The sequence below is a fragment of the Barbus barbus genome (genome assembly GCF_936440315.1).
Source record: "Barbus barbus genome assembly, chromosome: 43".
Lineage (NCBI taxonomy): Eukaryota > Metazoa > Chordata > Actinopteri > Cypriniformes > Cyprinidae > Barbus > Barbus barbus.
Genome location: NC_136721.1, coordinates 7,952,171 through 7,971,851, shown reverse-complemented (window position 1 = coordinate 7,971,851; position 19,681 = coordinate 7,952,171). Strand labels below are relative to the sequence as shown.

The following is a 19,681-nucleotide window of genomic DNA, read 5'->3' as shown; positions in this document are numbered from 1 at the left end:
TTGCTCTTCCCCATCCAATCTCACCTTCCTAGTTCCTTCAGGCTGTGCTGGTCCATTGCTTTCGAAGACCCTTGTGAGAACTATTAATCAGGAATTTAGGGGTTTGTGAACAGTAAAGGAGATGTCAAGATAGAAGAAGTGTTTAAACATTTTGATGCTGCGAACAGATACTACAGGGGTCCATTGAGAAGACAAAACTTATTCTCATGACATTTCTCTTAATGTCCATTTTCTTAACAAAAGTTATAACAGCGTATTATCGAGAAAACCCTCAAAATTTGTAGGGAGGCCCCTCGGTTGACTGAGAGTCTAACTGAGGGTGTCCACAGGTCGGTAAAAGCTGAAAATCTCTTAGTTAGAGGATACATGAGGTCGCTAAAAAGGTTAATAACTCTTTTTGAAGTTAAGGTTTGCAAAGGATCCGAAGAAAATTATTGTAATGCCAACAAATGTTTAGGTCTATAAACTGAACTCTGTTGGATCAGTGTTTTCCATAGTAAATCAAAACAAAATATTAGGAAAAAAATAAAGAAATATAAATAACATAAATAAAATAAAAATATTTTACATTAAAGTATATATATGCATCAACAGCGTTTTAAACAACATTTCAATAACTATTAAAGTTGGAAGAATAGACTAGAATAGACTAGAATAGAATAGAATAGAATAGAATAGAATAGAATAGAATAGAATAGAATAGAATAGAATAGAATTTGCACCTTAAGAGGTAACCATTGCAACAGACTGTTGAACCATTTTTACATGCATGGATAAAAGATAAGTATTATTTTAAATTGTATTACTTATTTACATACTGCAAGAAAATGAGCAAAAAAAAAAAAACTTAGACGTTCTCTTAAAACTTTGACCCTCGTGAAAGTCGTTGAATCATTTAGTTCCTGTATATAAATGTAATATATTTTTAAATGAGTTATAAGGACAATCCAAGATCGGGGTATTCTATAAATTGAATGAAACTTGTGAAAATTCACAAGTTAATATTTAATAATTGAAAATGGCAAGGTGCAAATCTTGCAGGCGCTTAATTATGCGCTCCAGTGTGTGCGGCGCTGAGTGTGTGTGTGTGTGTGTGTGTGTGTGTGTGAGAGAGAGAGAGAGAAAGATAGTGACAGAGCGCGAGCCCAAGCACTGTCCACAGATCAGAACATACAAGTTTTGCGCAGTTTCCCCCCGTTTTGGACTTTTTTTTATAAGTTATCATAAGCCGAAAATGATGGTTTCACATATACTGAAACATGTATGGTGGATGAAAAATGGACTGATTCTCTTTTGCACCCCATTTCTTCTCCTTCCTTTGCCACTTGTCATTGGAACAAAGGTAAGTCTAATTTTACGATGCATGTAAAATGTTTTAAATAAGCAATAATTGTGACTAACTGAAAAGCTTAAGCTCCATAAATAATTTTTACGAGTGTTGTGTGGTTCCCACAGGCCAGTGAGTGATTTGACACAGTCAAGTGTTTCTAAAATGTGTCATAAAGAGTCGAGAAAGGCTCAGGGTTTAACTTTTTACGCATCTTTCGAGGTTTTTTCAACAAGCATGGGTACGAGACCATGCATTGGGGACACATTCCTTCACCACAAACACACAATGCCCTATTTTTGTTTTAACCCTTTGTTGTCACATTTTTTTTTTCGTGGTACCAAATAAATATAAAACCAAAGATCGTTTATAATTTTAAAGTAACAATATAATCGACCATCAGTTGTTTATTAAATATTATATGTTTTGTACAAAATAACGAGAAAAAAAAACCTGGTTGCAGGTGCCGGTCATCTAGAGAGTAGACCGCTGTACATCACATAGCCGCTAACAATGTTACATAATTACAATCTAGATAACAATGTGTGATGTGTTAAGATTTTTATGTCATTATTTTGACACAAATGTCTGAATGTTATCAGATTTTTTTACTGTGTTGTGATTTAGAGTGTTTCTAAGTGACTGAATAACGAAAGGAACTTTGCACCTTATGCTTGTCTTAAGTCAGAGGATAGCATCCAAGTACATCCAACGATAATACATAAAACAAAACATGCCTACAGTTACACATTACAATTTTAAGTTGCTGGAAGATGGAAGTTTAACCGTGTTTAGATAAGGTCCCGATTCATGATGTTTTTTGTTGTTGTTGTTGTTCTTGTTGTTCTTGTTTTTGCCTCCATGCAAGGATTCCCACATATAATGATTCCATTGCGAGGGACCTTCTCCTTAAAATATAAATACAGACAGCTACATGATATTATAAACACATAGTGTCAAATTCAGCAAATTTAGGTATTTACAGTTTTCTCTGAACTTTTCCATGAACCCCAGTTTGTAAACGCCTGTTATTTCTCATAAGAGTTGGACATATTTTGAGTTAACTGTGTAAAATGTACACTTTATAATAAATTACCATGCCACAGAGTTGGGCAAAATTCACAAATGAAGAATTTGGTCTCTTTCAGTTAACAAATTAACACACCACACACACAAAAAAATTTGAATCAAAATAAAGAATTTACTTTTATTTTTAATTCTAAGAAATGAAATTCACCAATTCTGGGCAATGAAATGTTCTTCATGTTCTCAGTTGTGGTTCAGAATTTTTTCTGTATGTATATGTATGTATGTATCTATTTATCTATCTAAAGAAACATTTCCTATTATTATCAATGATGAAAACGGTTATGCTGCTTATATTTTTACAGAAACCAAGCATTCTTTGATGAATAGGAAGTTTAAAAGAACATTATTTTTAGCCATTTTTAGTCATTTAGCGACTTACAAATAAGAAAAAGTAACTAAAACTAAAAGTTAACTCTGTAAACACACACATTTAAGAAAATACAGAAATTAAATAAAATTGACAAATGCATACAACAACATTTCAATAGTAAACATAGAAATGGAAAAAATGAAAAAATAAAAAATAAATAAAAAGCGATACTTATATCCTTTGCCGGTGTCCCAGCCCGGTGGAGTCGCACGATAGAGTCGATGGTCTTTACACGCTTTACTTTTTATTATTTGAATTATAACTCTTTTGTGACATTATAAATGTCTTTACTGTCACTTTTGATCACTTGAATCCTTGCTGAACAAAACTATATATTTATTGACCCCAAACCTTTAAATGGTAATGTATATATTTACATGACACATCTTGTTTTTCATCTGCAGGAGGCTGCATGTGCATATGTTGTTGCACTTATGGCAGTGTACTGGTGTACCGAAGTGCTGCCACTGGCTGTCACTGCTCTCCTGCCAGCTGTACTCTTTCCTCTTTTCAGAATCATGGAGTCCAAAGATGTAGGTTTTAAGTCCTAAACCAAAATCATCCTATTAGTATATCTGACATTGCTTCCAACAATGTCTCCTGCTTTAAAACATGTTCATGGCATGTTGAGTCATTCTCAGTCTTTTCTTTTTAACTACACCACTCAATTCAATTTTATGTATTCATTATGTGTGTAACTTAAACTTTGTATCTCAAATATCTGATGTCTGTATGACAGGTGTGTATGCAGTACCTGAAGGACACCAACATGCTGTTTCTGGGTGGACTGATGGTGGCTGTAGCTGTTGAGCACTGGAACCTACACAAGAGAATTGCACTCCGAGTGTTGCTCATTGTAGGAGTACGGCCTGCTCTGTAAGCATTTAAAATCTACTGAAAATCTTCTCATTGTTAACAGCAGTCTCAGTAAGACCTCTTCTGCCTTTCTGCAGACTGATGTTGGGCTTCATGGGTGTAACGGCCTTCCTCTCCATGTGGATCAGTAACACGGCTACAACAGCCATGATGGTGCCCATCGTTCAAGCTGTGCTTGAGCAGCTCAACAACAAAACAGAACAAGAGCAGGCCTCCACTCCAGAGATTGATGAAAAAAACACTGAGAAACAAACTGACACGCAGGGTGAGGAAAAGGGCCTGATGGAGGATAACTTTAGTTGAGTGAATAGGAATAGTCTTAAAGGGATAATTCACCCCAAAGTTAAAATTCTGTCTTTAATTACTCCACCTTCATGTCCTTCCAAACCCATAAGACATTCATTCATCTTCAGAACACAAATTAAGATATTTTTGATTAAATCTGAGCACTCTCTGACCCTGCATAGACAGCAACGCAACTACAATGTTCCCAGTCCCAGAAACGTATCGGTAAAACAGTTCATGTGACATTAGTGGCTGAGCTTCAACTTTGCGAATCTATGAGAATACTTTTAGTGTGCAAAAATAAAACAAAAATAACATAATTTATTCAACATTTCTTCTCCCCGAGTTACCATCTTCTGCGATTTTGGGAAGTACCACGATGCATGTGCGCGTTTTCCCCAGAACATCATAAACGTAATCAGTGTTGTGTACGTTTAGCATGCGCGCATTTTCTCCTGAACGTAAACAGCGCTGATTAAACGTAAACAACGGCATGATAATGTTACGATAATGTTATTTTTGTTAAAATTATTTTTATGGTTTTATATTTGTTAAATTATTCTTGTGGTTTTATATTTGGTTAACAATAATAACTTGATTTTAGTACAACATTCACTTTTAATATTTATTCCTATTTTATTTCCATTTTGTCTTTTTGATTTAGTTTAGTTTTAATTTTGTTGATTTAGTTTTTATATTTACTATGTTAGGTTTGTTTGTTAGGGTATTATTATTGGTTATATCAATTCATTGGTATCATTTAAAAATATTTAAAACTATGGTTTAAGGCGGTCTAATGGCATTTTCATGTTTTATGCAGGCTGGTTGTAAGGTTTCAAGTTTTATAATATGCCATGCATGCACCAAAACTATATAACTATATACCACTTCTAATGGAAAGTAAAACAATTTCTATTTTATTGTACACAGTGGCTCTGAATAGCCACAGCTTCTCAATGGAATTTGACATGGAAGAGCATTCTCGAGATGCAGAGGAAAGATTAAAGATGTGTAAAGGCCTGACGTTATGCGTGTGCTATGCAGCTAGCATTGGTGGGACAGCCACGCTCACAGGCACGGGACCAAACCTTGTTCTTATGGGACAAATGAACCAGTAGGTACCTTACATTACAGTTGTTCTCCTAAGCATGAGAGAAATGTACCGTATTGCACAAGAATGTAGCTTTTGCTTACTTTTTTATTAGCATATTAAATCAACATATGTTTGCCCTACAGACTGTTCCCAGACAACCCTGACATCATAAACTTTGCATCATGGTTTGGGTTTGCCTTCCCCAACATGATCATCATGCTCACACTGGCCTGGCTGTGGCTACAGATTGTGTACCTGGGTGTAAAGTGAGAGTTCTTTCCTAATGAATCAAACTCAACAGCATCATATACGCCTATATCCCCATATAATATATATTTAATTTGTAACTTAAGCTTCAGAAAGACATGTGGCTGTGGGGCGGTGAAGACAGAGAAGGATATTGCTGCCTATAATGTAATCAAAGAGGAGCACAGGAGACTTGGTCCCATGACATTTGGGGAGCTGAGTGTCCTTGCCCTCTTCGTCCTCCTGGTGGTGCTTTGGTTCACTCGTGATCCAGGCTTTGTGGATGGCTGGGCGACACGCGTTTTCAATGCTGAAAAAGAGTAAGGATGAAAACACCAACATTAATAAGACAGAGAATCCGTTTTAGTGGTGTTTTTGCTAAGGCAAGTTTCACTGATACAATTGTTTATACTGAGTATGTTGTACTACGAACATTAATGATACTGTACTTCAAATCATGCGGTTTTGATGAGAAAAGGTGACTTTTTTAAGCAATCAGGCTTATAGTTTTCACCTAAAATGGTTCAAAAACACCAGAATGTTCTTATAGTTATATGCAAAAGAAAAACAGTAAGAACACCTCAGCAGCTGCATAGGTAATCTCCCTGGCAATCATCTACAACACTGTATACCTTTAAAAAGAAATCTGTGAAATTTACGATAAATAAACAACATCCGTGGCTGCCAGAAATTTACCATAAAAATATGGTAGCAACATTTTAGGTTTTACATAATAAACTTAAATTTACAGTAAAAAAAAAAGAGTATGTTTCATTAACTAATAATATTAATTTACCAACCTCCTGAAGTACTCAAATCTGTGTTGTATTTTGTTTAGAATGTAATATTGTAATGAGAAAGCCAAATGTAGAATGAAAGCTCATCACAAATAGCTTTCCCTCAAGCTGAAGGAAAAACTAATATAAGGTGCACAGTGTCATGCACACAAATACAAATCACCATAAGAAACGTGACACTAAAATAATGCAATAAACATTCATTTAATGACATAATATTTAATATAAAACCCTGCACTCTGATAATGTAAAAAAAATTAATTGTAAATTATAAGATTTGCTCTTTTTCACTTATATAATTCTCTAATAAATGAATTAATCAATCAATTAAACAGTACATTTAACAGTATTTTGCTGTAAAATTACTTTAAATGTTTTGTTTTGTTAAACATAACATTCTCATTTTGTTTTGCAAAGTAGCATCACTTTAAAACGTGGCTTGATTTGTATCAAACCCTACTTATTGCTGGTTGTAATAAAAGGCAATTATATTGTATGCAAAATGTCACTGCAAAATGAAATATCAGATGTCCTCTGATACCGTTTTAGGATAAACAAATTCCAAATATTTTCTATTTTTATCTTCAAACATGTTACAAAAACAGACATAATGTTGAGGAAACAAACAAAAAAATGCCTGTAAAATTGAGCAAAGTAATAGAAATGTCAACTATCGATGTAACGTATTGAACCATTGCTTAACACAAACAACTTGTTCTCCTGTTATCAGTTGTGGTGTGTTCGTATTTGTAGGTCAAATGTCCAGCAAAAATGTAAATGGAGTTTCTCCACATTGCAAACAGCATTTGTGTACATTTCCTGATGATGGTCACATGCAAAGAGATTGAGGATTTAAAACTGTGAAAACACTGAGATTCACTCTGGGTGAAAGGTCTAAACCAAACGAGAACAGAAAGCACAAAAACGCTCTTAAAGTTCATGAGTGAATACATGTTTGATAATTATTATATTACTGTCAAGAATCTATTTTCCTATTTCGTAACATACCAACAATGTAAGCCTATTCTCACAAGAGCTAGAGATCTAAAACACAACATTAGGTATAAACAAATCACCTGTTGTTATGGTCTTTAACCCTTTCCTCATTCAACCTCATGCTCACCTCTGTGCAGGTTTGTGACAGATGCCACAGTGGCAGTGTTTGTAGCTGCCCTGCTCTTTGTTTTTCCCTCTAAACTACCACGATTGTGCCACTGGAGAACACAGAGCTCTGACACAGGTCAGTCAAACACTCCCCTAGCTGATATCTTGTTAAATGATTTAACTAGATAGTGAAATCTATCATATTTATTGTGTGTGTATATATATATATATATATATATATAATATAATGGCTAATAAATAAATGCAATAAATATGACTGTGGTCTATAGTGCCCCAGCAGGAAAGTGGCCATACTCCAACTTTGCTGACATGGAAGGTGACACAGCAAAAGATGCCATGGAGCATTATCCTCCTGCTAGGGGGAGGCTTTGCCCTGGCTAAGGGCAGTGAGGTACTACAAATGTTTTTTTGTGTATTTGTTCGAGTCAAGTCAAGCCGGGACACATTTATTAGTATAGCGTTTACACAATACACATCGTGACAAAGCAGCTTTTAAAGAAAGTCATATTGTTATGTCTATAATGCCATATTGCTTATAGAGCAAGCTTTAGGGCTGGACAATATGACAGTTGCCGATGATAAAAGTGATCTGGATACTAAGATCTATTGTAGGTTAAAGGCAATTAAAGGAGTACTTCACCCAAAAATCTAAATTCTGTGATCATTTATTAAGCCCTTAATGGATCGTTTAAGTTTTGTTTACTTAGACTTTCAGTGGAGAGACAGAAACCTTTCAGGTTTCAATAAAAAAAATACCTTAATTTGTGTTTCAAAGATTAAACCTCTCTTGGTTTTTTATGGTTTCTCAGGTTTCATTAGAAGTGTTATCACAGGTAAAAATTCAGAAAAAGTTAGGTCAGCTTTAATGGTCATACATTCTGTTTTTGTTGGGTCAATGCTCAGGTCTCAGGGCTGTCAAAATGGCTTGGAGATCAGATGTCACCTCTTCAAAGCATTCCTCCCTGGGCAATTGCCATTGTCGTGTGTCTGATGATAGCTACCTTCACTGAATGCACCAGCAATGTTGCCACAGCAACATTATTTCTGCCTATACTCGCATCTATGGTGTGTATACTTCTTACCGTAACTTGCATGCCCCTTGTACACAGGAAGATGCACAAGACACAGTCAATAAAATGGAAAAAAAATGCAGTTATTTATGGAAATGCCTGACAAAGATCTTTGGCCCCAATATTGTGTTATATAATAGAGTTTAGCAGTTTATGTTCAGTTTGCATAACTTTTTCTAATTTTTAAGCCAGAAAAATTCTAATTTTTTTAGTAATTAAGAACCGACATTCATTCCAAAAAGTCAGAGACCACTAGTGATTTTTGTAATTCAAATGATATAATCAGAAGAATAATAGAGTTTGAATTTATTCCTCATTTCTTTTCCACAAAAATATTAGGCAGAAGAACTCAACACTGATAATAATACAAAATGTGTCTTGCTGCAAATCAACACATTAGAATGATTTCTGAAGGATCATGTGACAATAAAAACTGGATTACTGGCAGCTAAAATTTCAACTTTGCCATTACAGGAATAAATTACACTTGCACAAATGACATAAAATAATAAATAAAACAGTAAATTAAAAGATATTTCACAGTATTACTGTTTTACAGTATTTGTACATAAAGTAAATGCAATCTTTGTGAGAATAAGAGGCTTTCAAAAATTTCAAAAACATGGAAAAATCTTACAGACCCCAAACCTTCGAACAGTTTCTGTGTTCATTAAATGTCATAATGTTTTAATTTTAATTTTTTCTTTCTTTCTTTAAAGTTTAAGCTAGATTTTGAATCCCATATTATAATGTGGTCTCAGGCTTTTGGACATCATTGTAAATTTGTGTGACACATTTTAGTGTCCAGTGTATATATGTGAATTACTGATTCAGTTATTTTAATGATTGTCACCATGGTTTCATGTTGTTTCAGCAATAGTGAAACAAATTCTCACTGATTTCACGTTACATTCACATTGATTTTTAAAAGGAATTAAAGATTTATTAGTTTATCTGACATCAGTATTATACTAGACACGTACAAACAAGTTGCGTAATTGTGAAAAGGTTTTTCACACATTTATTTATAAGCACAACTTCTTCCTCCATTAATCTCTCACTGGGTTTCACCTTTCTTGCTGTGCAGTTGGCACATCCTGCCCTCTTCTCATGAATTAGCCTATACAAGGGAGCCTGTGAATGGAGGGATTTGTAGGGAGCTAAAGCTGAAGTGGCTCAGATGGGAGAACCATGGCGATGTGCCATTGTTGTCTGGTTGAGGGAGGAAGAATGAGAAGGAACAGGCATTGGGGGAAGGGGCTTTTAACTTCATTCGCTAATTCACCCATTGCTGGAGGCAGATAAGATTGAGCTTTGAGACCTTTGTGTCAGCTTTGAGTCAGATCACTGTAGAAAGTAGAAAGTTTTAAAGATGGTTTGAAAATGTAAAAAAAAAAAAAAAAGGAAAATCTCTGAATATTTACTTACCCTCAGGCCCTCCAAGATGTAGAGGTGTTCTTCATCAGAACAGATTATGTGAAATTTAGCATTACATCAGTTGCTCACCAATAAATCCTCTGCAGTGAATGGGTGCCATCAGAATTCCAAACAGCTGATAAAAGCATCACAATAATCCACAAGTAATCAACAAGATACCAATCTATCAATAAACATTTTGTCGAGTGAAAATCTCTGTCAATCAGGATGTTTTTAACTAATTTCTCCATTGAAAAAGTTGTGTTGATTATTGTGAGGCTTTTATCAGCTCTTTGGACTCTTATTCCGTCGGCATCCATTCAGCACAGAGGATCCATTTGTGAGCAAGTGATGCAATGCTAATCTTTTACATTAAAAAAGAAACTCATAAAAAAAAACATATCTTTAAATTCAATTCGATATATAGTATGTTTCCATAAAACAAGCTGCTTTAACAGTATATTGTTTTGTTTTATTAGTCCCAGTCTATAGGTCTCAATCCTCTGTATGTTATGATCCCCTGCACCCTCAGTGCATCTTTTGCCTTCATGCTACCTGTGGCCACCCCTCCGAACGCCATAGTCTTCTCGTACGGATACCTGAAAGTATCTGACATGGTGAGTGTTTATAAATAGTCTTAAAAAATATGAACAGTCACCCTATTGGGAATTATTATATCCAAAATGCTAAGTGAAATGTATTGGCATAGATTTAGATGCACTATAAAACTATAAAAATGGATTTCATTAAAAATTTGAAGAATATTATTGATATGTAGACCTTGAAATGTTAAAAGCAACGACTTATTTACTTTCATAAAGTTGGTTATCCAAATGATCATTTTTATCTGCAGGCCAGGACAGGGATTGTCATGAATATCATCGGCATCCTCTCCATTACCTTGGCCATTAACAGCTGGGGCCGGGCTATCTTCAGTTTAGACACCTTTCCCAGCTGGGCAAACACTACAGAAGTATGAGAGGCTGAATCCCACCATCAATCTGCTGTCAAACTGCACCATTCAGCACTATTCTCACCTTGTTTCCAACTGAGGAACCAGACAGGGTCAGAGCCAGTGGCTGGTTTCACTGGAGATGATAGTGTGTCATCACTTGTTCAGTTGTTGTTTATTGATGTAAATTTGTAAACAGTTCATAAAAATGCTGCTTTAAAGGAATATGTGTAAAGCCAAAAGGCTAAAATCATAAAGATACCATGCAGATTTGTATGCACAAATATTCATATACCTCTAAACAGTAGACAACTGTGTACACCTTTGACAGGCAGGGCAATCATGTAGTTCAAGATTAATTAAAACTCTTACTAATGCAATGTACAATTAAGATATGTAAATTAAAATAATGTATTTTGTTCCTATTCCTACTAATAAATATCCTCTGTTTGTTATTTCACCTGTTAAATCAGTACACTTAGTGTGTGTGTGGTACAATATGTAAAAGACAGCTTTAAAAGAATATTGTTTTCTGACATTGCACACATCTGAACAAATTAAAACATTGTAGGGGACGACTAAACAAAATGTGCATTTACAGATAAATTGAAATATTTAGATGTTTAGCATGTAGAAGATAGGCTAGGGATGTTTCACAGTGGAAAAGGAAACATACTTTCCGTTATTTAATTATTATGTGCATTTCTAAAAACACTGAAAGCTTCTGTTAAATATTTTATTTTATTGAAAAAAGATTTATTCACATTCAATAAATTGTAATAAAAACATTAAATAACTTAAAAGATACTACAGCAAATATTGATGTCCAGTGGTGCGTTTCCCAAAAGCATCGTTAGCTAACTATGGTGGTAAGTCCCATTGAACTATTAAGCCTTAAACTTCTGCATAATTAAGGGCGTGGCCACTTGAGTGACAGGTTGATTGACGTTGCTGTCTCTATCTGCTGTCATGGGTGGCCATGTCAAGAGGAATTGATCACTGAAAGAAATAAACATGTTGTAAAAAAAGCACAAAGATAGCGAACCCAAGTGTGTGTATGTGTGAATGCCCTGATAACATCAATAACAGATAAATAGTTATTTGAAGTTTTGTTGTGTAGTTTCAGGTTAATTTACCTTGAGTAAGCTGGAAAGCTCTGGAAAAGTTCAAAAATCAACCGCCAATACGTCGACGGGGTAGGCGGGCGTGGTTTCAGCAACCAGGCACCTCAGTTCCGCCCACGTCCCGCCTCATTGCCCATTTTGGATCATCCGGGAGTGACGCGCGGTGACGCGTTGCCAAGATGGCGGCGGTCGGCTCCGCCCACTTTAGGCATCAAAAACGCTCTTCAGAAACCTACGAGTGACGTCACGGACACTACGTCCATTTTTTTTTTACAGTCTATGGTAACAACGTAGCTTGCGACCATAGCTACTTTTGGGAAACGCACCCCCGATTAAGAAATTATAAAATGCATATAATGCATTTGCATTTAATAAATGTGCTGAAATGAGATTTAGTGACTTCCATGGTCAAGGGGAAACATTAAAGGTTGGAGAATATCTTACCCTACGTTTCACGCTCAGTTTATTTCAAACATTTGTACTGATAAATACAGTAGTGAGTGCACAGATATGACACAACGACGGAAAGTGATAATGTCGTAAAACACGTTTACGACACCAACTTTTACGACAGCAGCCCTGGTTTTCTGGCAAATATGGTGGCGCCGTAGATCTCTTCAAACAAAACGAAATATGTTGTCTCAGTAATCTTGTACGTACATTTAAATATTTTCCAGCTGATACAATATCGTTTTCTCGCTCGTCATCTGCCATGGCTGGTGTTATGGAAACAGGTTTGTAATTTGTTGATAGTGACTGTAAACGTGTTGTTTTGCTAATATTCGCCCGCAAACACAACGAAAAGACAGTTGTTTCGGTAAACGAGGTTTTGATTTGATTGTGTGAGGTAATAAAACGTATACATATTACTGTTTGTATTATGTTAAATATAATTTACGTAATGATTAATCAAATTAATAAGTGGACATATATTGCATTTCGTTCAAGCGATGTTATTTTAAATAAAAAGCGTTGATAACCCTCAAAATTCATAATTTCACAGAGGAGCAGGCAAGACATCGTTTCCAGCTTGAGTTGGAGTTTGTTCAGTGCCTAGCGAACCCGAACTACCTGAACTGTAAGAGCGAAAATTACATTTTTTTTTATTTGCTTATTTAAAATACTTGGTTACAGTAATCCAGATATGGAAATAATTCAGGCATTTCACTGATTAGTTTACCTCTAGCAGTTTGAATATCAAAGTTTATATTAAACTTGTTTTTTCTATCGTTAAATTTAGAAGATTGGTCTTGTGTGTTGTGGATTTAAATCTCTTAAACATATCCTGTTTTTCATCCTGCAGTTTTGGCTCAAAGAGGTTACCTGAGAGAGAAGCCTTTTGTCAATTACTTAAAGTATCTACTTTACTGGAAAGAACCAGAATATGCTAAATTCCTGAAGTAAGTTCATGTTTTACTTTTTTTTTAATCTTAATTACATTTTATTTTAGAAACTCATGTCATGTGAAAATTAATAAAGAATGATCATTTATTTATTATATATTCATATATGCTAGACCTCAGCTGACTAAAGATGTTCAGACATTCCTCAATAAATAAATTTTCATCTTACACTGATTGACACATTACACTTCTGTACAACGCAGTCTAAATCTTTTATTTCCTTAGATATCCTCATTGTCTGCACATGTTAGAGCTATTGCAGTATGAGCATTTCCGAAAGGAGCTGGTGAATGCGCAGTGTGCCAAGTTCATAGACGAACAGCAGATCCTGCACTGGCAGCATTACTCCCGGAAGCGGACGCGCTTGCATCAAGCGCTCGCGGAGCAGCAGCAGCAACAGCAGCCACAGGCTCCATCCCATGGCAACACCACATCCAAATGAAGCAGTCAACATGCTCCTTCTGGGAATTATTCTTTCACAAAAGCTTTTTTTTTTTTGTAAAACGTTATTTTCAAATGGGCTTTTTTCCATATTTTAAATAGGACTTGGACTTTTAGACTGCTCTCTGTAGGCCCATGAAGTTGTGTGTGTTTATGAACAACAGGAGAGAAAGGTAAAAGAGCTTCTAAGAAGGTAAGAGGAGAATGATTAGACTGCAAAAACAGTTGGTTTTGCATTGTAAAAGAATTCACTCTTATGAACTGAAATGTATTTAAATTCTGCATAAAACTTTGTTACTTTATTACCAGCTCCACATGTAATATGCTTTATCGTTTGCCTTATATAATATTTGTATTATTGTATACTGTGTGCATTTTGGACAAAAATGGAAACCCAAATAAAGAAAATTAAGGCAAATTTTAAAGCCAATGATTCTATTTCATTACGTTGTATAAATAAATACATACATTTGAAACTACATATGATGAAAACATAAACATTTGTTTCCACAGTCTGATCAATATTTACACTGTGGAATCAAAGAAAATGAGGAAGCTGACTCTTCTGAAAAATAAGCGTAATTGGCTACCTCCTATGGATTTAAAACCAATAATTTGTTCCTGTGTTAATAACATAACAAACAGAGTGGGATCTATATATAATGAATAAACTCCCTGAAATTAGACCCAATGTTGGAAAAATAAATTTCTATCAATTTTCCAATCGATGGGACCAGATTGTTTATCCTTGCTGTAGAATAGGTTGATCCAGGATGACACATTAGTTTTTAAAACTAGAAGATCCTCCAAACATGTTGCCTCTGCCAAAACCCTTTATCCACGAAGCATGTTTTATTACATTGTGCTGGTTTTGACTCTGTGAGAGAACGTTTTAACTTTTTTGAAGAGATTTTCAACAGAATTAAGCCAAATACAGTTTTAGAGTTTGTAGCAAAAATAAATTGTAAAAACATGACATAATTTGGCCTTTTTTGTTTTTTGGCCATGAAAATAGCCACAGAAACTGGCATGGTATTAAACACAAACATTATTAACATTTTTATGGTTTAGAGTTAGTTTTGACTGTTTCAATTATTTTTTCTGCATGTAGGTAATTATACATTTATAAAAAAAAATCTGTGAGGAAAAACATCTGCCAAGAACAAATATAAGTTTTCTTATAGTTGTGTGTAAAGGTGTCTTTTACACCCTTAAAGGAATAGTTCACCCCCCCCCCCCCCCCCCCCCCCCCCCCCCCCCCCCCCCAAAAAAAAAAAAAACCCGTTTCTATATCAAATTAAATAAAATCACTGCAGGGGATCCATTGGTTAGCTACTGATGTAATGCTAAATTTCTCAAAATCTCTTCCAGTGAAGACAAATTCTTCAACATGTAGGATGGCCTTAGGGTAAGTAGATTTACAGAATTTTCATTTTTGGGTGAATTATTCCTTTAATATAATCTGATATAACCTCTGAACCCTGAACTCCTCAGCATTTTAAACCCTGTTTATATGAACAACATAAATATTCAAAGGTCTGTGCAGGATTATGTTAAATGTTCACAAGCTCCTCGCATTCTTTTGTGTAACCAACACAGGAGGCCTTTTACGAACTTGAAAGAGGTGAAAGTAAGCCCTCCAGTGGTTGCTGAGGTAAAGCACAGAAATCATTCTGAATATATTCTTATTCAGGGACCTGCAGTCAATAGCAGTACAGTTTTGGAAGAATAATTTCACTATATTGTGACCTGACGTTATGTATAAGTGTACAGTATAGCCTATGTATAACCTTTTCTTATGTATAAGTGTATAATCTCTAAATGTATTCCTAGAGAGTCATCCTAGAAAAAAGTCCTGCCGTTAAATGTATCTTATCTGCACCACAAGGTTTTCAGAATTCAAATGTAATGACCAGCTCACACAGCTATCAGCACCACATGATGACATGCTCTGAGCACAGAGGAAACGTTCAGTGTTAGTTGGGTGTTATTTGGGATGATGTTGGGATCCCTTTAATGAAACTTGACCTGCACTTGCACTGACTGCTGTTTATATACTAACTTTGTGTACTACAACAGGAGGAAGCTTCAGCCAGACAGATTTCAAAGTGTTTCTTTTGAAAAGACTCCCTGAAGCAGTACTTTTAAGGTATGTATTTTAATTTAATATATATACAGTGGGGCAAATAAGTATTTGATACACTGGCGATTTTTCAAGTTTTCCCACTTACAAAGAATGGAGAGATCTGTAATTTTCATCGTAGGTACACCTCAACTGTGAGAGACAGAATATATATATATATATATATATATATATATATATATAAATCCAGAAAATCACATTGTATGATTTTTGAATAATTTCCATTTTATTGCATGAAATAAGTATTTGATACGATAGAAAAAAAAAACTTTATATTTGGTACAGAAAGCTTTGTTTACAATTACAGAGGTCAGACGTATCCTGGGGTGTATTCCAGAAAGCACAGTTAACTTACCTTCAGCTAAACCCTGAACTTTGGCTTGATTAACCTCAAACCTTGCTTACTCGAGGTATGTGGTTCCAAAAACTAGTAAGTTCATTCAACCCAGAGTATGTTCCTGGTTAAGACTCAAGACATTCTCAACAGCGCGATGAATCGACGAGTCACTATGGAAACGGACACTGCATGCCATGCTGTTTCTTTCTTCTTCTTTGGTTCAATGGTCATTTACATGCTCAGTGCATGTCGCCACCTAAATGATGGTTGTGCAATCATTTATCTTTTTTTCTGTTTAATCTTTAATCCTTGAGAATATTAATTATATTGTTTGTTTGATGATAATTATATATTAAGTGGTATCAGATATGTATATTTATAGAAATACATTATAGAAAAAGCCGCTCCATGTGTGAGATGATCATATAAAATGTAATAAATATGTCAAATATAATAAATTAAACATTACCTTGTCATAATAATGTTTTATAATGTATACAGATAACTGTTATATATGCCAATAAAATAAATATATCCATATTGGAATATTACATTATTTATTACTTATATTAGCACTTTATAATTAACATATCATACAACTATATATACAGGTGCTGGTCATAAAATTAGAATATCATGAAAAAGTTGATTTATTTCAGTAATACCATTCAAAAAGTGAAACTTGTATATTAGATTCATTCATTACACACAGACTGATATATTTCAAATGTTTATTTCCTTTAATTTTGATGATTATAACTGACAACTAATGAAAGTCCCAAATTCAGTATCTCAGAAAATTAGAATATCAATTAAGACCAATGCAAAAAAAATATTTTTTATAAATGTTGGCCAACTGAAAAGTATGAACATGAAAAGTATGAGCATGTACAGCACTCAATATTTAGTTGGGGCTCCTTTGGCCTGGATTACTGCAGCAATGCGGCGTGGCATGGAGTCGATCAGTCTGTGGCACTGCTTAGGTGTTATGAGAGCCCATGTTGCTCTGATAGTGGCCTTCAGCTCTTCTGAATTGTTGGGTCTGGCGTATTGCATCTTCCTCTTCACAATACCCCATAGGTTTTCTATGGGGTTAAGGTCAGGCGAGTTTGCTGGCCAATCAAGAACAGGGATAACATGGTCCTTAAACCAGGTACTGGTAGCTTTGGCAATGTGGGCAGGTGCCAAGTCCTGTTCGAAAATTAAATCTGCATCTCCATAAAGTTGGTCAGCAGCAGGAAGCATGAAGTGCTCTAAAACGTCCTGGTAGACGGCTGCGTTGACCTTGGACCTCAGAAAACACAATGGACAAACACCAGCAGATGACATGGCACCCCAAACCATCAATGACTGTGGAAACTTTACACTGGACCTCAAGCAACGTGGATTATGTGCCTCTCCTCTCTTCCTCCAGACTCTGGGACCTTGATTTCCAAAGGAAATGCAAAATTTACTTTCATCAAAGAACATAACTTTGGACCACTCAGCAGCAGTCCAGTCAAGACGGTCTCTTGTTCAGGAGTGGCTTGACACAAGGAATGCGACAGCTGAAACCCATGTCTTGCATACGTCTGTGCGTGGTGGTTCTTGAAGCACTGACTCCAGCTGCAGTCCACTCTTTGTGAATCTCCCGCACATTTTTGAATGGGTTTTGTTTCACAATTCTCTCCAGGGTGCGGTTATCCCTATTGCTTGTACACTTTTTTTCTACCACATCTTCTCCTTCCCTTCACCTCTCTATTAATGTGCTTGGACACAGATCTCTGTGAACAGCCAGCCTCTTTAGCAGTGACCTTTTGTGTCTTGCCCTCCTTGTGCAAGGTGTCAATGGTCGTCTTTTGGACAACTGTCAAGTCAGCAGTCTTCCCCATGATTGTGTAGCCTACAGAACTAGACTGAGAGACCATTTAAAGGCTTTTGCAGGTGTTTTGAGTTAATTAGCTGATTAGAGTGTGGCACCAGGTGTCTTCAATATTGAACATTTTTACAATATTCTAATTTTCTGGAATATTGAATTTGGGACTTTCATTAGATGTCAGTTATAATCATCAAAATTAAAGGAAATAAACATTTGAAATATATCAGTCTGTGTGTAATGAATGAATCTAATATACAAGTTTCACTTTTTGAATGGTATTACTGAAATAAATCAACTTTTTCATGATATTCTAATTTTATGACCAGCACCTGTGTGTGTGTGTGTGTGTGTGTATATATATATAGTAGGCTATGTTACATAACTATATTGTAATATTATATAATGTTGTGTTCTGTCACGCCCACTGAAGGCTGGTCAGTAAGTCACGCATGCGCTGATGGCTCTGAAGTAAACTAACCCTGGAACATAACCTGCTCCGGAGCAGGTTATCTTCAGAGAGCAAGTTACTATGGTTACTTACTTACCCTGAAAGTAACCTCCGATTTTGGAACCGACAGCTGAGGTTATCCGCTCGCTTATCCTCAAACTTACCAGGGTATGTCACATAACCTGCTTTCTGGAATACACCCCTGTATTTCTTGACCAGGTTTGCACACACTGCAGCAGGGATTTTGGCCCACTCCTCCATACAGGTCTTCTCCAGATCTTTCAGGTTTTTGGGCTGTCGCTGGGCAACACGGAGTTTCAGCTACCTCCATAGATTTTCTATTGGGTTCAGGTCTGGAGACTGGCTAGGCCACTCCAGGTCCTTGAAATGGTCCTGTAGCCCATCCCAGCCTTGTGCAGGTCTACAATTTTGTCCCTAGTGTCCTTAGACAGCTCTTTGGTCTTGCCCATAGTGCAGAGGTTGGAGTCCGATTGATTGAGTGTGTGAACAGGTGACTTTTATACAGGTAACAAGTTCAAATAGGTGCAATTAATACAGGTAATGAGTGGAGGATAGGGCTTCTTAAAGACAAACTAACAGGTCCGTGAGAGCAGAATTCTTGCTGGTTGGTAGGTGATCAAATACTTATTTCATGCAATAAAATGGAAATTAATTCAAAAATAATACAATGTGATTTTCTGGATTTTTTTTAAAATATATTCTGTCTCTCACAGTTGAGGTGTACCTACGATGAAAATTACAGATCTCTTAAAAAAAAAAACTTGAAAAATCGTCAGCGTATCAAATACTTATTTGCCCCACAGTATATGTATATTTTTAGCTACAGTGGTGTGAAAAAGTGTTGGCCCCCGTCCTGATTTTTTATTTTTTTGCATGTTTGTCACACTTTAATGTTTCAGATCATCAAACAAATTTAAATATTAATCAAAATCAGAAAATCTAAACCCACATGGCCCTGTGCGAAAAAGCTTTTTCACACAGGGCCATGTGGGTTCGGATTTTGTTTTCCCTTCATAAAAAAAAGCATTTAAAAACTGCATGTTGTGTTTACTTGTGTTATGTTTGATTAATATTTAAATTAGTTTGATCTGAAACATTAAAGTGTGACAAACATTCAAAATAAAAAATCAGGAAGGGGCCCAACACTTTTTCACACCACTGTATATTTTGTTTTATGGTTAACCATGTAAAAAGCTTTGTTGTCACAGGGGGCTGGCTTCAGATATGGAAATGGACAGTATTAACATAGAAACCCAGATA

The 19,681-nt window shown here is 35.5% G+C and overlaps 2 protein-coding genes across 3 annotated transcripts; both read left to right on the top strand.

Moving 5' to 3' along the window:
• The first annotated feature begins 1,097 nt into the window (after positions 1–1,097).
• slc13a5a (solute carrier family 13 member 5a) lies at positions 1,098–11,100 on the top strand. 2 transcript variants are annotated; one of them, XM_079405904.1, is made up of 12 exons: positions 1,098–1,342; positions 3,191–3,319; positions 3,526–3,662; positions 3,740–3,927; positions 4,878–5,061; positions 5,184–5,306; positions 5,394–5,606; positions 7,217–7,323; positions 7,478–7,599; positions 8,112–8,273; positions 10,174–10,311; positions 10,548–11,100. In XM_079405904.1, exons 1-12 carry the CDS (start codon positions 1,235–1,237, stop codon positions 10,671–10,673), a joined length of 1,737 nt encoding a protein of 578 aa, XP_079262030.1. In that variant the 5' UTR covers positions 1,098–1,234; the 3' UTR covers positions 10,674–11,100. The 2 variants fall into 2 exon arrangements, with proteins under 2 accessions (XP_079262030.1, XP_079262029.1); XM_079405903.1 differs by having other exon boundaries at positions 3,740–3,960; positions 10,548–11,099.
• A 1,245-nt stretch (positions 11,101–12,345) lies between these two features.
• Positions 12,346–14,042, top strand: med31 (mediator complex subunit 31). The gene is made up of 4 exons (XM_079405201.1): positions 12,346–12,504; positions 12,774–12,848; positions 13,074–13,170; positions 13,399–14,042. Exons 1-4 carry the CDS (start codon positions 12,483–12,485, stop codon positions 13,613–13,615), a joined length of 411 nt encoding a protein of 136 aa, XP_079261327.1. The 5' UTR covers positions 12,346–12,482; the 3' UTR covers positions 13,616–14,042.
• The last annotated feature ends 5,639 nt before the right edge of the window (positions 14,043–19,681 follow it).